The sequence below is a fragment of the Lissotriton vulgaris genome, chromosome 2_1 (genome assembly GCF_964263255.1).
Source record: "Lissotriton vulgaris chromosome 2_1, aLisVul1.2, whole genome shotgun sequence".
In the NCBI taxonomy this organism is placed as follows: domain Eukaryota; kingdom Metazoa; phylum Chordata; class Amphibia; order Caudata; family Salamandridae; genus Lissotriton; species Lissotriton vulgaris.
In genome coordinates, this window is record NC_141687.1 from 1,955,054,337 (window position 1) to 1,955,071,995 (window position 17,659).

The 17,659-nt window shown below is 43.2% G+C and overlaps 1 protein-coding gene across 1 annotated transcript in view; it reads right to left on the reverse strand.

The window, feature by feature from the left end:
* Positions 1–1,092: 1,092 nt before the first annotated feature.
* KIF7 (kinesin family member 7) overlaps positions 1,093–17,659 on the reverse strand; it is a 262,334-nt gene continuing 245,767 nt past the window's right edge. Inside the window, exons 17-18 of the mRNA XM_086958140.1 lie at positions 7,899–8,075; positions 1,093–3,010 (exon numbers count right to left, since the gene is read on the reverse strand). Of these exons, the coding sequence (XP_086814266.1) occupies positions 2,598–3,010; positions 7,899–8,075 (590 nt within the window). The 3' untranslated portion in view covers positions 1,093–2,597. The remainder of the gene's footprint in view (positions 3,011–7,898; positions 8,076–17,659) is intronic.

The window sequence follows — 17,659 nt, forward strand, 5'->3', positions numbered from 1 at the left end:
AAAGCAGGAGTTGATTCCTACAAAGGGGTCCGGGTGTGTTAGTGCAATGATAAACAGTTGAAACACGGACCATTCTTCTGAAGCATTTGTGTTGAAATTCAACAGTGTAAGCCCAAGAAAGATGCATGGTACATAACTAATACAAAACCTATATGTGTACATCCAAACCAGTTGACAGAAAAAAACGATCTAATATGGAGTCAGTGGCCATACACATAGTCAACCAGAGGAGGAGTCACAGAATATCTTGCGATTTTTTTTTTACAATCGCCCTAGCCCAACACTAGATGGTAGGAGTATGTAGAGCATGTGTATCTACAGCCACACATGCTATGAACCACTTTCGTAGGGGCAGAGGGAGTGAGCCTGAAAAAAAGAAACAGTATGAGCAAGCTTAGCAGGAGATACACCGTCTAACATGGTATGAAGGTAATCAGTGTGCGTTTATAACAGACCCATGGTGCAAAACAGAGGAGCTAATGTATGTGTCAACCTTGGTGTGGGAGAGGAGTGCTGGAGGAACTCTAGGTATTCCTGAGGAGTTTCAGAAACGAAGACATCCACAGACTGCAGTGGACTACTGGGGACAGGAAATAATATATGATTGAGCTGGAGCTACTCAGTTTGAAATGCGATTGTAAAGTAAGTGTAAAAAGGGCCTGACAAGACAAATTTCATGAAATCATCTGGTATTTGTTGCCATGTCACAGCCGGTGGTTAGAAGACCTGGATCAATGCCCTCAACCAAAAATACAAATTGGGACGGTGAAACCAAATGGCTTGGCAAAAAAAGAAGAGTAGGAGACTGAAAAGCTCTCACATCCGATTCCTCCTCAAGGTCAGCTTTGGAAAGGTCAGTACCTTGAGGGGTTGAGTAAGGCTGTGGCACAGCCTTCAGAGGCAAAATGTTACTTCACAAACAGTTTACCTTGATACCTACTATTGTGCCATTAACCTATCTTTTCCTTGTTTTTGTGCTTCCTGTGATGGTGCACTCCCGAAGGTTGGTCCAAGGTACGTTCTGGAGGTTGAATGTGTTTACAACAGAAGACACATCATGACGATTTTTATCTTAAATCCTGTTTTGACTAATTCTTATTCAAGAATGGCTTCCACCAGGTTGTCAAAAATAACTTAAGAAAAAAAAGCATTTCTTCTGGTGTGTTTTCAGTTTTCTTTTTTCTTAAGGGGTGGAGGTTCTCCCCTAACTACCCCTACCCGCACCTTTTCTCTTTGTCATGATGTTTCATCCACCCGGTCCACTAAAGCACCTTTCGGTGCTTCACTGGCTTTTTCTCCGAGACGTTTTTTCTTTTTGTTTAAACACTACAACTTATTCCGTTTTACATTCCCCCATCCTTTCTTCCCACCCCCTTTTCTATTTTTCTATCAATAGCTGCGTGCTGTTCTTTTTTTTAGTTAATAAAATACCAGTCTCCCTTTCCCACAAAAACAGTAAAATTGTTTTCATGAGTGAGATACTCCATAATTGTGGCATTTCTCCAAAATGAATTTTAGGTTGCCTGATTTCGTCAGGATGGCTTTCTTAGTTTTGGAAAATTGTCATAATGACAGAATACTGGCCCTGGTACAGGTCTAGTCTCAGAATTGCCTATACCTAACCCTTAATCTTCCATGTTGTCAATCAGGAGGATCCCAGTTACAGTGAGGGACTTCACAGAGATCTTTGCTGCATTCTTACTGGATCAAGGCCACAGAGGTACTAGTGGATTGGAAATAAACGCTTGGCGGGAGTCTTATGCAACTTCTGATGCAAGAGAACTGGCATAAGCCTTTTTATGGTATTTGGCCTTTGAAGCTTGATAAACTGTGCAGCTCTCCAAGCTATATTGGAATGTTGATGAGGCAAAATCACTCCTCTGTTAAAGCCTCACAATCTTGTCTGAGGTGAAAGAGTCACCCGACACTAGAGGAGGATGGCTCTTGTCCCACCAAATGATACTCAAAATGTGCGTACCCAGAGGTTGTCTTGCTCGTGAATAGCCAACTGCAGGTTCTGAACCCATGGGTGATTTTCACACAGGTATATATAAGCTTTGATAAATCAGAAAGTGTATATGAACCCAGAGTCACTTTCAGCAAAATCTGTCAACTTGCATCTTGCTATGAAGCTGAAGGTTTCTTTCAAAATAAACAGGGAAAGCTTTCTGAGAAGCATTTGGAAAATCCTAGCTAAGAAACAGACAAACGTTTACCAAACAGCTAGAGAATTAAGCCCAGGCATGATTGAAAGGAATACAAACATGGGATCACTGTAATATTTGTGTCAATAGCATATTGTAAGAAGGTTTGTACTGTCGTCCCTGCAACACAGGGGAGCTATAACAACTTAATATGGAAGGAGTGCAAAACAAAAGTATAACATATGACATAGCATGTGTCTCTCTTATTGTCTGGTGCACCTGCAACAGAACTAAATAATCACAAAAAATAGCCAGGCAAAATTCATAAAAGTAAGCCTGCTCTTCATGGTCACTGGTGCAGGTTGCGAGGCTAGGTGAAACAAGCTGTAAAATAGTAATTGACCACATAGTGGTCATGGACAGTCCTCTCTATATTCAGGACCCTGAAAGTACTTACAATGGGTGTTTTCTAACATCTATTATCCCAGTATTGGAAAGCATAGGGTTAGCATTAAGGAGAGAAACACGATGCTCCCGTCGAGGTTTTGCTAGGTATGCAAGAGTCCTCGGAGTGACTGCATCACTGGTCTGCACCACTCTGTGTTGCAAATATTCTAGGGAATCCCGCTGACGACCATCATCCAAACCAGGCTGCTCTTCACTTGGTAAAGAAGACCTCCTCCATGTTGGAGGCAGCGGCACATGCACCAGGTCTCGGTTCTCCTCCCTGGCCTTTTGATTTCTTTCCCCAACTGAAAGCTGCACATTCTGCTCAAACATTGCACCAGTACCACCCTGTAAAAAAGGTCCAACAGCTGTGGTCTGTTTGTCTCCTGGTTGAACAATCCTTCCGTCCAATCCAATCTCTGAGAAGAAAGAAAAAAAAAAGGAAATGCATTCAAAAAAGGCAAACCAAAATTGAACTTAAAGGGGCATATGTATCATCCGTTTTTTTTGTCGCAAATGCTGCAATTCGCAAAAAAGCAGCGTTAGCAACAAAAAAAAAACGGAAAATGCGATGTATTATTGAAATCGCATCGCAAAATAAAGGAATCGCAAAATTTGCGATTCCTTAATTTTGCGTCAGCATTTAAGGAATCCCAAAGTGCGATTCCTTAAATGCTATGTATGAAGCACCCAAGTTGTGCGATTTCTAATTAAGAAATTGCAAATTACCACCAACTTGAAGTTGGTGGTAATTTGCGATTTCTTTCCGAAATGCACTTTTTGCCATTTGTGAAGGTGCCAAGTGGCGCACATACATGCCCTTAGTGCATGTATGTGCGCCATATGCACACACATGTAAATTTGAGGGGTGCATCAGGGTGTCCTTATGACACCCTTGCACCCTTGCAATTATTCTCAATTTGCTATTCGCAAATTGAGAATAACTTCCCATTCATTCCTATGGGCCTCCAGGCCCATAGAAATGAATGGGAAAGTATTCCTTAATTGTGATTCGCAATTTGCTAATCGCAATTAAGGAATATTAAGAAATCGCAAAAAAATTGCGATTTTCTACATCCATCCCATTTTGCAATTCTCAAATAGCTATTCTCAAAAAATCGCTATTTGAGAATCACAAAAATGGATGTTGATACATCTGCCCCAAAGGCTTTAAAAAGAAGATTTTCCAAAAGTTCTAGTTCAACCAGAACATTTATACACATGCATATATACCTTTTACAAGCACCATCCAATTCGCATTACATTTACCTCAAAAATTATAACTTATGCTCAGAGTACTATAGTGACTTTTCCTTTGGCCTTATAAGCATGTCTAGCATAAAGGTTTGAGGCTTCAACATAAAGACTACTTTATTTTCGTGCCTACATCTCGTCCACAATCAAGCCTAGCTCCTTCCCAAAAGTGACTCTCAGAAACTCTTTGCAAAGTAGACTCATCCGGGAATCTAAGATTCGGTATCTTGTATGTGTAGACTGATAGTTTTTCATTTAGGAACATAACGATGTTTTAAGGGGAGGACTCTCCTTTCACAATATCTTAAAGAAACAAGTTTCTTCTGTAACAATCTTTCTGGTACAGACCATCTAGCCACAGGCTCCCCATCAATTGAATATGGAATATATCCCATGCGTCAGCCGGATCTGGAATCTTTTGACGTACGGCTACGTGCTGGTATGTGGCTCCACAATGACGCCTTTCTGCCCCGGAAAGGACAGGCAGAGGTGGGCAGTGGAAGGACTAACCAGATAGTCCTGCCAAACTGAGCAGGCAAAGTACCCTTCTCTGCGGACTTGGCTGTCCAGAAAATAGTGGTTTGTAATTGTATAGAGGGATGCCCACATAACTGGCTAGCAGATGTCTAGGACAGGTAAGCCACATGCTAGCGCAGTGGTAGCTGCTTTTGCCCTTGTGGAGTGGGCACGCAACCCTTCCTGAGGCCGCTTTTTTGCCAGTGCATAACAGATTTTAATGCAGAGCACAATCCAGTATGGCATGTTACACTTCTGCACACCCTTGCCTTTTTTGTGCTCCAGCGAACCCAACAAAGAGCTGATCATCCACCTGCGACCTTCGGTTCGATCGATGAAGAAGCTGAGCCCTCTCTTAAGAGACAAACGATGGAGCCTCTCCCCTCAGAAGGGTGAGGTGGTGGACAGAACGCCAGCAGAGTGATGGAGTGTCCAATGGGGAATGTCGTCACAACTATAGGGAGAAATTATCCCCTAGTACATAGAGTTGCTTGTCGGAGAAGAATGTGGTGTATGGAGGATAAACACACACAGCCTGAAGCTCACTTACAAGCTGTGTGGAAGTGATGGCGATCAGCAATATAGCTTTGATGGCGAGAAGCCGTAAAACATAACTGTGGAGCAGCTCAAAAGGAGTACACCTCAAATACGTAAGGACAAAATTGAGGTCCCACTGGGGCATCACAAGCTGAGACAGGGTTACCTATGGTGCAGTCCTTTAAAAAACAAAAATGCATAACAACAGGTGATTAAAATTAAGTGAGCTAATCAAGCAACTGTAAGAAGGCAGAGAGCGGGCCGAAAGAACCTTTCAGATTGCACAGGGCAAGGCCTTGCCAGGCAAGAGACAACATAAATAACTAAACAGCTGACAGATTGGCCGGGAGGGGATCAATCTGGCGAGCACCGCACTAAAACACAAATTTGTCCCAACAACCGATGTATAGTTTTCATCATGGGATGCCTGGCTGCCAAAACGAAAACCATCTCCTGAGGAAGGTAAAAGGTGTAGCAATCAAAGATAGGGAGAAGGAAAATTCGTGATCCCACCAAGTTCCTTGGCTTTAGATACTGTTAATCAAAACGGGGGAGGGGGGATCACTTGTCCTGTATAACCTGGGTACAGTTCTAACTAGAATGACCCTTGTTTAAAAGACCCTCATACACGTGCAATCATGGTGGTATGGGGGTTGTATCTTGATTCTCCGCCTTCGTTTACACGTCTGTGCAGAATCACGGGGTCAGTTGGTATGCACCCTCCACCCGGAGGAGAACACCCTAGGTTAAAACAGTAGTGATCAGTGATTATTGGTGAGGTGACAGTGCTCTACTTAAAAACAATCCAATCTTGCCGGGAATGAGATAATTTTATTAACCGGGATTGAATTGGCAATGGAGGATATGGTTGAATACGTGTAAGAGGAATTATTAGGATTCATACATATTCAATCCTCCTGTGTACAAAGATGGTCGACATGTTTCAGCCTTTATCGCCCAAGGGGTTGGTGCGGCTTTCTTCAGGACCAGGTGAGTTCGGTGAAGAGAGTGGCTAAGGCCTACTCTCTATTGACGGTCAAAGTTGGACCTATGAGTGAAAAAAAGGTAATGTTGCTAGGGTGTGGGTCATAACAATTAAGGCAAAAAAAGGAAAATTTGTCATGATTTTTCAAAAAATTTTTGAAACTGCGCTGTCAGACTCCCTGTCTCAGGGGGACGAGAACCACATACTCAGTACTGGCAAAGCAAGTCATGATTGGGAACCTTAAATGGTATTTCTTTGAGAGGTAAACGTTAATTCTTTAAAGAAAGTACATGCTCCTCCCCTTAGGTACTTTGAGACATAAGTAGTTCAGTGAGATACGTAAAGATCTCTGTAAAGAAGGCAGCTACTGTAAATTCCCTGCAAAAGTTAGGGGTATGCGGGAAGTTGTTATTATTAAGAAACACTGTTTTTATACTACCCCAAGAAAGCGATAGAACACTCCTCTTCAGACACATACCTTCCGTTAGTTTTTGCAACTTTTCACGGGTACCCAGAGGCTTGAAGGAGGGGCTCCTACAAACATATAAGAAGATTAAAGTTTTGGGGAGCCAAACGGATACTTATCTCTGTTGAGTTGCTCGAGCCTTCGTTCTAAACGCGCCATACCTTGTTGCTCCACTCGTAAACCTGCAGCTTGTGCTGTCTCTGCCTCTCGCGGTCCCGGATGCGGCTGTAGCCTGCGTTGCCGGGTTAAATGGTCGTATTCCGCGTAGAGGTGGAAAAAAGACTATTGAGAATTATTTGGTCAGAGCTTAATGGATGTAAATATCAATGCGGTGTTGGTTCACGAGGATGCGATGTTTATTTGGAGTATGGTATGTGTTGATAGTTTACACAAGATAATGAGTGGTAATTAAAAGAAGGGAATGTCACTTACAGAAAAAAGACTTCCGTATTGGGGTCTGTCTGAAGTGTGGAAGGTACGGTGAAAAAAAGGTATTCTTGGTTAGTCCTCTGTTTATCAGAGTTAACCATTAGTTCTAGTACCCTGATTGCCTTCTTAATCTATTAGTAGAATGGTTGGAGGTACTGCTTCTAATGTGAAAGGTATGGTAAAAAGGAGGTGTTCTTGGTTGATACACTGATTGGTGGAATTTATCATTCGTAGTGATACCTGGGTTACATTCATTTGGTTCTTGATCTGTTATTGAAATCTTTTAGAGGCATAAGTCATCTGTAGAGGCTCAGCCATGGGACACCATCGTTCAATCCCCCTTGGTCTGTTTTTAGACGGTGAACCCACCTCTGTTCTTTCTCGAACAAGATGCGTTCAGCATTGTGGTCTTTGGTGGTCAATGTTTCTAAAATGACCCATTTGAGGTCTTCCACAGTGTGTCCTTTCTCCAAATAGTGGTTGGCCATCTTGGTCGTTGCCTTCATACATTTGACATTGCTTCTGTGTTCACAGATTCTTTGCCGTATCTTCCTGCATGTCATTCCAATGTACTGCATATTGCAGGGGCACGTGATCATATAGATCACGTGACTGGAATTGCAATTCGTGTGGGTTTTCATGTACCATTTCAGATCTGGTGATAGTTGAATCGTTCTCGTGGGCGTCGTCAGGGGACATACTGAACAATTCCCACATGGAAAGTGTCCTTGGACAGGTGGAAGGTCCCAGAGTCGTGTTTGTTTAGCTCTCTGTTCCAATCGCGGTCTATTATGTACTAGGATGTCCTTTAAATTCTGCAAGACCTATTTGCACAAGTAGTTTAGGAATTCGAAATGGAGCTTTGGTGTGCATCCCCATGATCAACTTTGCGGCCACATCTTTCTTAATAAGCACTAATAACCAAGCACTAACCGAAACCCAGCTCATTTTAAAGTCTTATTTCTCCCTTTAATCTTAATCATAAATATGTAATGCAGTACCTAGTTTCAAATAAAAAGAAAATACGTCGGAAATTTTGCAGGATGGCTATTTTCCAAGCAAAGCTCTCACCACCACTCAATGATAGCAATGATTTCAGCAAACAGAATGGACTACCCACCTACACTTTTCCGTTTGCCCTGACAGCCTGGTGAATTCTGGGGATGTGCAATCACTTTGGTCAGTCTCAGACTCAGCTCTTGGTGGGCCCACTTGTACCAACCAAGCTCCTGCTCTAGCATTCTGATCCTGACTTCATATTGTCGCTTGCTGCCAGCGATGCCTTCACCCATTTGTTCTGAAATTATATTTTAAAAAAACATACAGCTTTTTAAAAAAATGACATTCCATCATGTAGACATTTAAGCAATATATTTCATATCTTTAACATTCCAAATTGTACAATTTAGACTTTGAAACATACTATTGAAGTACATACACATTTCCTTACAGAGTCTTGTAGCTCTCGCAAGCTACAAGCAGAGTAAAGAGACGGACAACAGAAGTGACCTGTTTGCTATCAGTCAGTAAAATATATACATTGTTGCACTGTCTAAGTACCAGTTTTTTCGCTGTCAACATATCCTAAAGTGAGAACTATAAAAAAAAAATCTGGTTTACAAACAAATGCAAGTAAGATACAAATATTTCCTAGTGAGGGCAGTCACTAACATATCAGAATAACAGATGCAATTAAACAAACGGCATTTGACACTCTAGTTGTTGCATTAATTTAGTCCCCAATCATGTATCCAATCACATAGCATACTAATGGTGTGAGGAAACCGCAGAGGTACTCTCCCCTTTTCAGAGACTTTCCTACATGAAACGAAGGAGTGCAACAGCATGTCATGACAGATCTTGCCCATAAAAAAAGCCTCCTGTTTCCTTATCATTTTATTGTGCATGTGTGGCAGAGTTCTGCCTGAGGCCCAGGTACCGCATGCAGACATTGAGAAGGGAACACAAAATCTGATTATAGCAGGATTTGCAGGACTGAAAACCAGATATTTAAGTTTTGGCACATTCACAGGAATCTGCTCAAACAGGTAACCATTTTTGATAAAACACTGAAAAAATATAAAGAAGCTACAAAACCTTGTCATAAAAGTGCATCAAATGTTTCGCTGTTATTTTCCAAGGCAGTGAGGAGCCATAGGTGAGGCTTCAAACCACCAACTAGCAATGCATGTAGATGTTGCTATTAAGTAGATTTGGTCTGGAGCTGTTAAATATTCACAAGGTGAGGTATCTATGGGAAGAAGTATCCTTCAAAACGTACATTGGAAGGGCTTGCTTGAAATCCAAAGGAATTCGACACTAAAATACAACCATGTGAGCAGATCAAGGGGTGGTGAGACACAGGAGATCAGATAACCTTTTTTTCCATCCACTAAAACTCTTGAAGTTACAACAAAGTAAATAGTATACATTTAATTTTCCATAAACAGTGATTTATGTCACATGCATATGCTCTCTATAAAAGTTGTTGGCAGAGAAGTATACCTGTTTTCTTTCCTTAAGAAAAATGCATATTTATAACAGTGAATAAAATGTACACCTTAACCCACCTCTATGTCAATTTTATAAGTGCGTATCAGTTACCATAAACTACTCTGCAAGAAACTTTTTGCTTTGCCACTTTACTGACAGGAAATCGGAAAAAGAAACATTACAGTGAATCCTGTGCCTTTTACCTTTTCATATCTGGGTGGTTATCATACCTGCATCTGCAAGCAGTGACTGCTGCATCCTCTAAAAGATCCCTGTCTCCTTAATTTTCTTTTTTTATTAGGTCTCGTGGCGTTGAACCGCGCGAAGCGTGGTCTCGCCAGAGACCTATTGTTAGGGATTCTTCTTTCCAGGAGAGGGGACAGGAGCTGGCCGCGCGCTCGGAATTGAGCGGGCCACGCGCACGTGAACGCGCTCACTGTTGCCAGCTCCTGTCTCCTCTCCTGGAAAGCTCCAACACGACACATGCATGCGCATACACAGAGACACACACACACGAGCGCCCATGCACGCACGCACACATACATACATACATAGAACCCCTCCCACCCCCGCCGTCGCACACATACACACACGCGCACACACACAGAGACACATGCGCGCACACATCCCCCTCACACCCCACTCACCAGGTTCTTCTTGTGTGTCCCTCGGCAGCCAGCGGGTCATTCTGGGCAACAGGTGGGGGCCGCGGGGCTCTCCACGAGCACGGGAGCCCCGCTAGCTAAGACGCAAATCTTCCGGCGGGCACAGGAGCGCGGCGGGGTAGGCTCCAGTCTGCTTCCTGTATTTGTCCGGCCCGCCCCCGTCCCAACAAAGGTTGCCTGGCTTCCTGTTGAAGCCGGGCTGCGGCGGTGAGTTTGCTTGTTGTTTGTTTCTTGTTTTTAATGTTGCAGTTACACATTTGCTGCAAAATGAGGTACTGCTGCCGCTAAACTTAACAGGCTGTCATCACCTATTTTTATTTTGTTTAACTGGCGACATCTTAAAGCTGTTGCATGTGGGAAAAGAGTGGATCTAAACAAATTATGCTTCCCTGATGCCATGCGTTCGTAGCTTTTATTGTTTATGGTAAATATATGACAAACCTTTTCCAGGACAAAGAACATTTGCAATTAGAGCTGCTCTAATATTTGTAAAATTAAAGCAATGCTATATTAATGGGTTTTGATTAAATGGATGACCCCCCACGTTCGTATTTTTCAGGGAGCTAACATTAATAGGACACCCCATCTTAAAACTGAGAGGGAGATTCCTAAATGGCTACCTGCACTCACTTAGATGAATATATATAATGCACGTAGCATTGGAGAGATGAGATCTGTCGACGTGACAAATGCGTTTTATGCAGCCTTATATACAGTTTTTGTTATATTACGTTTGTTTGAAGCAAACACAGTTTAGATCTGTAATGACAAGTTTGTGAATCCTGGAACATTTGCCAGCGATCACTAATGGGAACTTTTCATACATATCAGTGTTACACTGTTAATGATTATATCATGGCGTTGTTCGTAACTTTGCATATATAGCGATCATCCAGCAAAATATAGTATCAAACAATGCTAACACTTTTTGTAACATGACTGTGTATTATTTGAAAAACAATAAAACCGATTTAAACAAAAACAGGTTTGCCATAGGAGCAGGGGGCAATACCCACCCATGAAGTATTTCCTGGCAAGCTCAATAGTTAATATAATTTATTAACAAAAATGCAAAGGGCCTAATAACAGATCTTGAGTGTAATACAACCAGGGTAGAGAGATAAGCATAAAGGAATACATAAGTAACACTTTCGGTAAAATAGTCTTGTTGTAAACCCCAGAAGTGCATCATCAGAGCTGTGTGAATAATAACTGTGTCAGCCCCGTGCGTGAGGTGCATCATCAAAGCTGTGTGAATAATAACAGCTGTGAGCCTGTGCGCGAGGTGCATCACCAGAGCTGTGTGAATAATAACTGTCAGCCCCGTGCCTGAGGTGCATCATCAGAGCTGTGTGAATAATAACAGCTGTGAGCCTGTGCGTGAGGTGCATCACTTATTTGCCTCTCTGTCGAGTTTCAAGGGAGGCTCAGAAATACAGGCACTTTCAGGAGGCATCAGCCCCGTGCGTGAGGTGCATCATCAGAGCTGTGTGAATAATAACTGCGTCAGCCCAGTGCGTGAGGTGCATCATCAAAGCTGTGTGAATAATAACTGCTGTGAGCCCGTGCGTGAGGTGCATCATCAGAGCTGTGTGAATAAGAACAGCTGTGCGCCCCGTGCTGAGGTGCATCATCAGAGCTGTCTGAATATTAACAGCTGTGAGGCCGTGCTTGAGGGGCATCATCTGAGCTGTGTGAATAATAACAGCTGTGAGCCGTGCGTGAGGTGCATCATCAGAGCTATGTGAATAATAACTGTGTCAGCCTCATGCCTGAGGTGCATCATCAGAGCTGTGTGAATAATAACAGCTGTGAGCCCGTGCCTAAGGTGCATCACCAGAGCTGTGTGAATAATAACTGCGTCAGCCCAGTGCATGATGTGCATCATCCACATTGCTCAGGTCATCCAAATTCCTGCACTCTCTACCACACTGCTTTCACGAACAGCATACTCTTGCACACACTCTCACTGCTCACCAATTCAAAGTTTGCTAATAATGTTATGCAACGCATTGTCATACACAATGCCAATAACTCAAACTTTAATCCTGCGAGACCTATTGCATTGTAAATGCTTGTTAGGGACCTGCACCTGCAGGTCTCTGCATTATGGACCATTACAATACCCACTTCACCAACCCTTACTTTGAGGCCTTTTCTTGGGGTCCTGAGGAAGACCTGTTACTGGGAATTTTTCTCTGTTGATTCTGTTTCAGAGCCACATCCCTGGTGCGCTCAAACTGGATGATAATGTTACTACCTTTAGCCATTTGACTATCAGGGTATTAAGGAGAGGCATTTGAGGCTCATTCAAGAAAGTGGAGTTGCTCAGGAACTCACACTCTGCACAACACAATATATACTATGCAATCACAATATCTACTCAAGTGATCTACTTAAACAAGAATTGGCAAAGCCAATGGCCTCGCTTATGAGAATTATTGACTTTGGCAATGCTTTGTAGCCAAGTTGTACAGCAGCACGGATTCTTTGCACTGTGGCTAAAAAGGGTTTTAGCCACACTGCAAAGCATCTAACGCTGCTGCACAACATGGCTTCAACAGCATGGATTCTTTGCAGTGTGGCTAAAAAGCTTTCTGAAAAGGGTTTTAGCCACACTGCAAAGTATCTACGATGCTGCGCAACATGGCTACAAAACATTGCCACAGTCAATCGCTCTTATAAGCGAGACCTATTGGCTTTGCCAATGCTTGTTTGAATAAGAGGTGTAAAAACAAGGTAGTCTGCTAAACAAGGTTTCCAAAAGGAGCAGAATAAATATGTAACTGCAATTAGAAAGAACATTTCCTGAAAAATAGCATTTTTCCCCTGCAATTTTAAAGTAAAACAACAAAGATTTGTTTACATATTAAGTACTTCTGTGCTGTAAAGGCACTGCGTCATGATCTGGTGGCTTGTTTTAGGAGGGCTTGGCTGACAGAAGGAATAGCAGCTTTGCTTGGTGAGATTGGGGGGAAGGGGAGGGTTAGTGAGCACACTGCAGCGAAGTACAGGCCAGGGAAAGACCCATCAGCTCCTTAAAAATCAAATAGAGAAGCAAGGCGTTCAAATGGATTAATGGGTCATTTCACTTTTAATGGGTCATTTCGCTTTTGTACTGTGCCTTATGTCAACCAACTGTGATTCATAATGAGATGCCAATAGGGTAAAGGATGGAGCGTTATAACCAGAGCAGCCAACTTTGGAACTGGATAACCAGATTGGAGTCTCAGCATTGGATTCTGAGCAAATCAGCTAATCACCTGGTGCTAAAACACACTTGAATGTAATGTTGTTTAATGTGTCCATGTGCCTAAATAAAAAAATTAAAAAAAGAATTAATGTAATGTAACTGGAGCTCATGTAAAGCGCTCCAATACATTCAAGTCAAGTTTGCTCTATATAAAACTGCAAAAAAATGGAATAAATAAAAACACCAGGGAGGGAGCAACATCGAGAAGGGGATAGGAGGGAGGGGAAGAAGCACCAGGCACAAGGGGGAGTGGGGAGGGTGAAAAACATGAAATAGCACCTAAAACATATCACGAGCAGAGGACGTCCAATAAATTAAGTGGAATCAATCTTTACTTGGTTCGTGCTCCAGGAAGGGAATTAAACTAACAGCTGAGCCTTTGCTGGTCAATTAAGAGGCACCAAAATTGAGTGACAAAAGAGCCCACAAATGGTAAGCAATGGGCAGGCTGCAAGCCCCTTTTTATACACAATAGTCTTGCAAGTGAGAGCAAATGCGCAAGCAGTGGATGTGCTGTGGCAGGCTCAAACTAAAACTCAGCATCTAAAAAACAGAACAATGGAAGTACACTAGTATAACGTCCATGCTCCTTTTAGGGACAACCAGACAAAGAGGAAGGAAGCCTACAGCAGGTCACCATTAACAAGCATTTGCAATGCAATAGGTCTCGCATTTACGTGAGTTTAAGCTATTGGCATTGTAATAAACAATGCCTTTTATTTATGTTTTAAACAAATATAGGCATTGTCATGCCAATAGCTTCAACTCTCGTAAATGCGAGACCTAATGCTTTACAAATGCTTATTTATTTTAATCATCCTGGTGCCCGTATGTAGCCTGATATTTTAGAGCAGAGGAACAATACTATTCATGCACAGTATTTAACATTCTTGTTACCCAAAAATGTTTGAGCTCATAGATTTTCCGTACTCCACAACACAGTAGCATGCAAATGACCACACCGGAGCTCTGTAGTTTACATATTCTTCAGAGGGCAACCCTTAACTAACTCTCACCGTTATTATCAACTTTATTCACTTTACTCAAACGCACCCCAACGATTATGTAATTCCTACAGAGTCTTTCAGGGACCAGAAGGGTCCTGCTACACAAACTCAAAAGACTCTACAGAACCTACAAGGCCCCATGCTGGACATCCTGCATGCAGTGGTTGTGTTTTAGTGAACAGCACTTTGGACAGTGGAGTTTTTGTGCCTTTACTTACCTGTTAATATCAAAACTACAAATCTTGAAATGCAAATGAACATTTGCTAACAAGGCATGAGTACCTAGCTTGGGGCAGCTCATTGGCAAGTACGTATTACAAAGTTGAAAAAAGCGAATCACTTCTGGTCTGAAAGAGAGATATCTTTCAGTCTCGCTCAATGCCTAAGGCCGGATGGATAGGAGGGAGGTAAAACGTATTTACGCAAATATGAATGATCTGCAGTGTTAAGTCCTCCCTTACCTCTCTTCCCGGGGTCTGCACAGTTTTAAGGCCGAAGGGTTGGTCGAGGACGGCCATGCCAGCAGCTGACTGAAAGTGAACACTGCGGCTGTCAGAGCTCTCGTTCTCTCACAGGTACTGGCTGGAACATCTCTTGGGCACGTCCTCGGTCCGGCTTTCACTACACTTCACTTTACTCGCTTCCTGTTGCTGGGGGTTTCTCGGCTGCACCTGGTCTAGCAGCTCCAAAGGCTGACTAACACTGCGATAAGGGAGAACTGAAAGAAGAAAACAAGCGCATGCCGCCACACGCGCTCGCAGTGCTTGTCGGCTGGCGAGTGCACAGGTCCTGTAGCGAGGGAAGCTGACGCCCCACGCGCACTCCCAGCGCTTGTCGGCACGCGGCCAGCTCCTGTGCCGAGCTCCATGCGAGGGAGGCTGGCCGGCACGCGAGACCTAATAACTAGATCTTCAATGCTCCCTCAGATCAAAGAAAGTCATTATCACAGCATGCTGACAGGCGCCCCACGCTGCTAACTAATAGCACCTCTCCCAGGAAGGACCTATAAATAACACAGCAGGTCTTCCAGAGAGGAGCACTCTAATTCAATGAACGCGCAAAAGCTGTTCATGTGAAGCACGTTCACAGACCAGAATCTTCTCATGGGAAGCGCGTTCACACAGTTTGCTACCTCGTACTTTTTGTTTGCTTTAGATACTTGCACATGTGCCACCCTTGCCTATGTAACGTTTTTTCTTGTGTTTGAGCGTCCTCCATTTATTGCAGCATTATACCTCTACTTATACTTTGTACGCTTTTGTGACCTGCTCACATGTTACTTTTTCCTCCTGTAATGCACCGTTTGCTACCACTTGTACTTTGTTCACTCACGAATGTCACTTTTGCCTCATGTAATGTAACTTTTGAAATGTGTTCACTTGTATTGTTCTCTTATATCAGTTCTGTTCCTTTAGTAAAGCGCTCTGACACCTTCGGGTAAAGTCTGCGCTATATTAAAACAAATAAAGAAAAAAAAACAAGAATACAATGGGCAGCTTGCTGCTTGAATGGGGAGGGGTGGGAGAGACGCGCACGCATTGTAGGCGTGTACATAGCCGTGGTCTGCGGCTCGTGCCCAGTGGCTGCGCCTGCAGGCTTCACTGTGATCAGCTCGGTGTGTGCTGCGCAGGTCGTGCGGCCCAAGGAGGGGGCGGGCAGGGACACATGGCGTGCCGCGGTTTGCAGAGGACTCGGAGGTGGGAGCTGCAGAGGTACAACTACTGTGGTCGGGGGTGTTGTGGGGGATGCCGGGGTGTACTGTACTGGCGGGGGAGGAGCGCTTTGCTGCGCGTTGATGGGCCGTCAACAGAGGCTGCCGTGTCGTAGAGAGGAATTTAAGAGGCTCTGCTGTTGGGATGCGGCGGTGGGGGGCTCATCCTCAGCGCAGGAGTGGTGGAGAGTGCCACCATAGCCTATGTAATGTTTGTTCTTGTATTTGAATGTCCTCCATTTATTGCAGTATTACACCTCTACTTGTAGTTTGTACACTTTTGTAACCTGCACACGTCAGTTTTCCCTCCTGTAATGTACCGTTAGCTTTCTCTTGTACTTTGTTCACTCACGATTGAGACTTTTGCCTCATGTAATGTAACTTTTGCTTTTGTAATTTGTTCACTTCTAATGTTCTCTTATATCAGTCCTGTTCCTTTTGTGAAGCACTCTGACACCTTCTGGTAAAGTTGGCGCTATATAAAAATGCATAAATGAAGTAATAAATAAAATTAAATGGGGCGTGGTGGTGTGGGACGGGACGGTGGTGGGTGCGGAGATGGACAGTGGCGCTGTCGTAAATGTAGAGTGAAGCTTCTGCCACATGGCGACGCCCGCGCACGCTTTGTGGCAGGCGCGTCTCATGTGCGCGTCCACAAAGCAGAATCTGCAAGAATCTGTGCGTGCCCCGGTCTGTCTCCCTTGAGAGGCATCTCAACAACAATAGGTCTCGAGAGCGAGACTTAAAAATCAAGCAAATGAATGACAAATAAGCCAGCAAATGAATGACAAATAAGCCAACAAATGAAAAGCAAAGGGCATCCTCTGAGCCCAGTGTTAGAAAACCAAAAGTCTCAAAGAGGGAATGTGCGGTCTAGGCGAGACCTGGAAATTACTTCACAAGCCAAATCAGACTCTAGTCTGTAGTGGAGATGTCTGAAAAGTTACCCCAGAGCAACCAGAAAGCCACATAAGGAGGTACTGATGGCAGATTCTGCGCTATGCAAATAAAATAAAAAAACAACAAAAAGGTATAATAATTGAGGAGTAAAACAAATGCCATGTGAATTTGTAGACTTTTAGGGGTCTCCATGCAACAGAAAAGGCACATTTGGTTTATCGTGGTTATGATTACATTATCCCTGAAGTGGAAAAGTGACCGATACTGGACGTTTCCCAATGCATTACTACATATATATACACACATGCTAGACACCTGTAAATGTAGGCTTATTAGTTATTGCAAAAGACGCTCATGTAGGGAAAATACTGCCCCCGAGGAAAGGTAATACCACCTAACAAAAATAATATCACTTGCTGGGTGACAAGATTGCATATTCACAAGGATTTCCCTAAAGAGCTAAAACCTTAGTTCTTATTTGATTTATGTCACACTTAAAGATTAAGAACTTGGCCATACATCACTGCTGCATTCCAGAAATAAAACCCCATTGTATTCAATGGAAATAGAACAATTGTTCCAGATTCAGGTTGTTCTTTCAAAGTGTGAGCATTGAGCGAAGCCTCTGTGAGAGAACAGTGTTATAGGCCAAGTCCAAAAAGAAATTAATTTTTAGGAGCTCTGGAAAGTAGCTAAGAGCCCATGTGACTTCACTAACGCCGGTTCTGCTTGCACTGGATTAGGAGGTGTAGCGCTACTATGGGATGCAAGAAGTGAAGCCATGTACCGTTAGCTACGACAGATTTGAGATTCTTTAGCACTTTAAACAGTAGTTAACTAATTTCAGCTGTC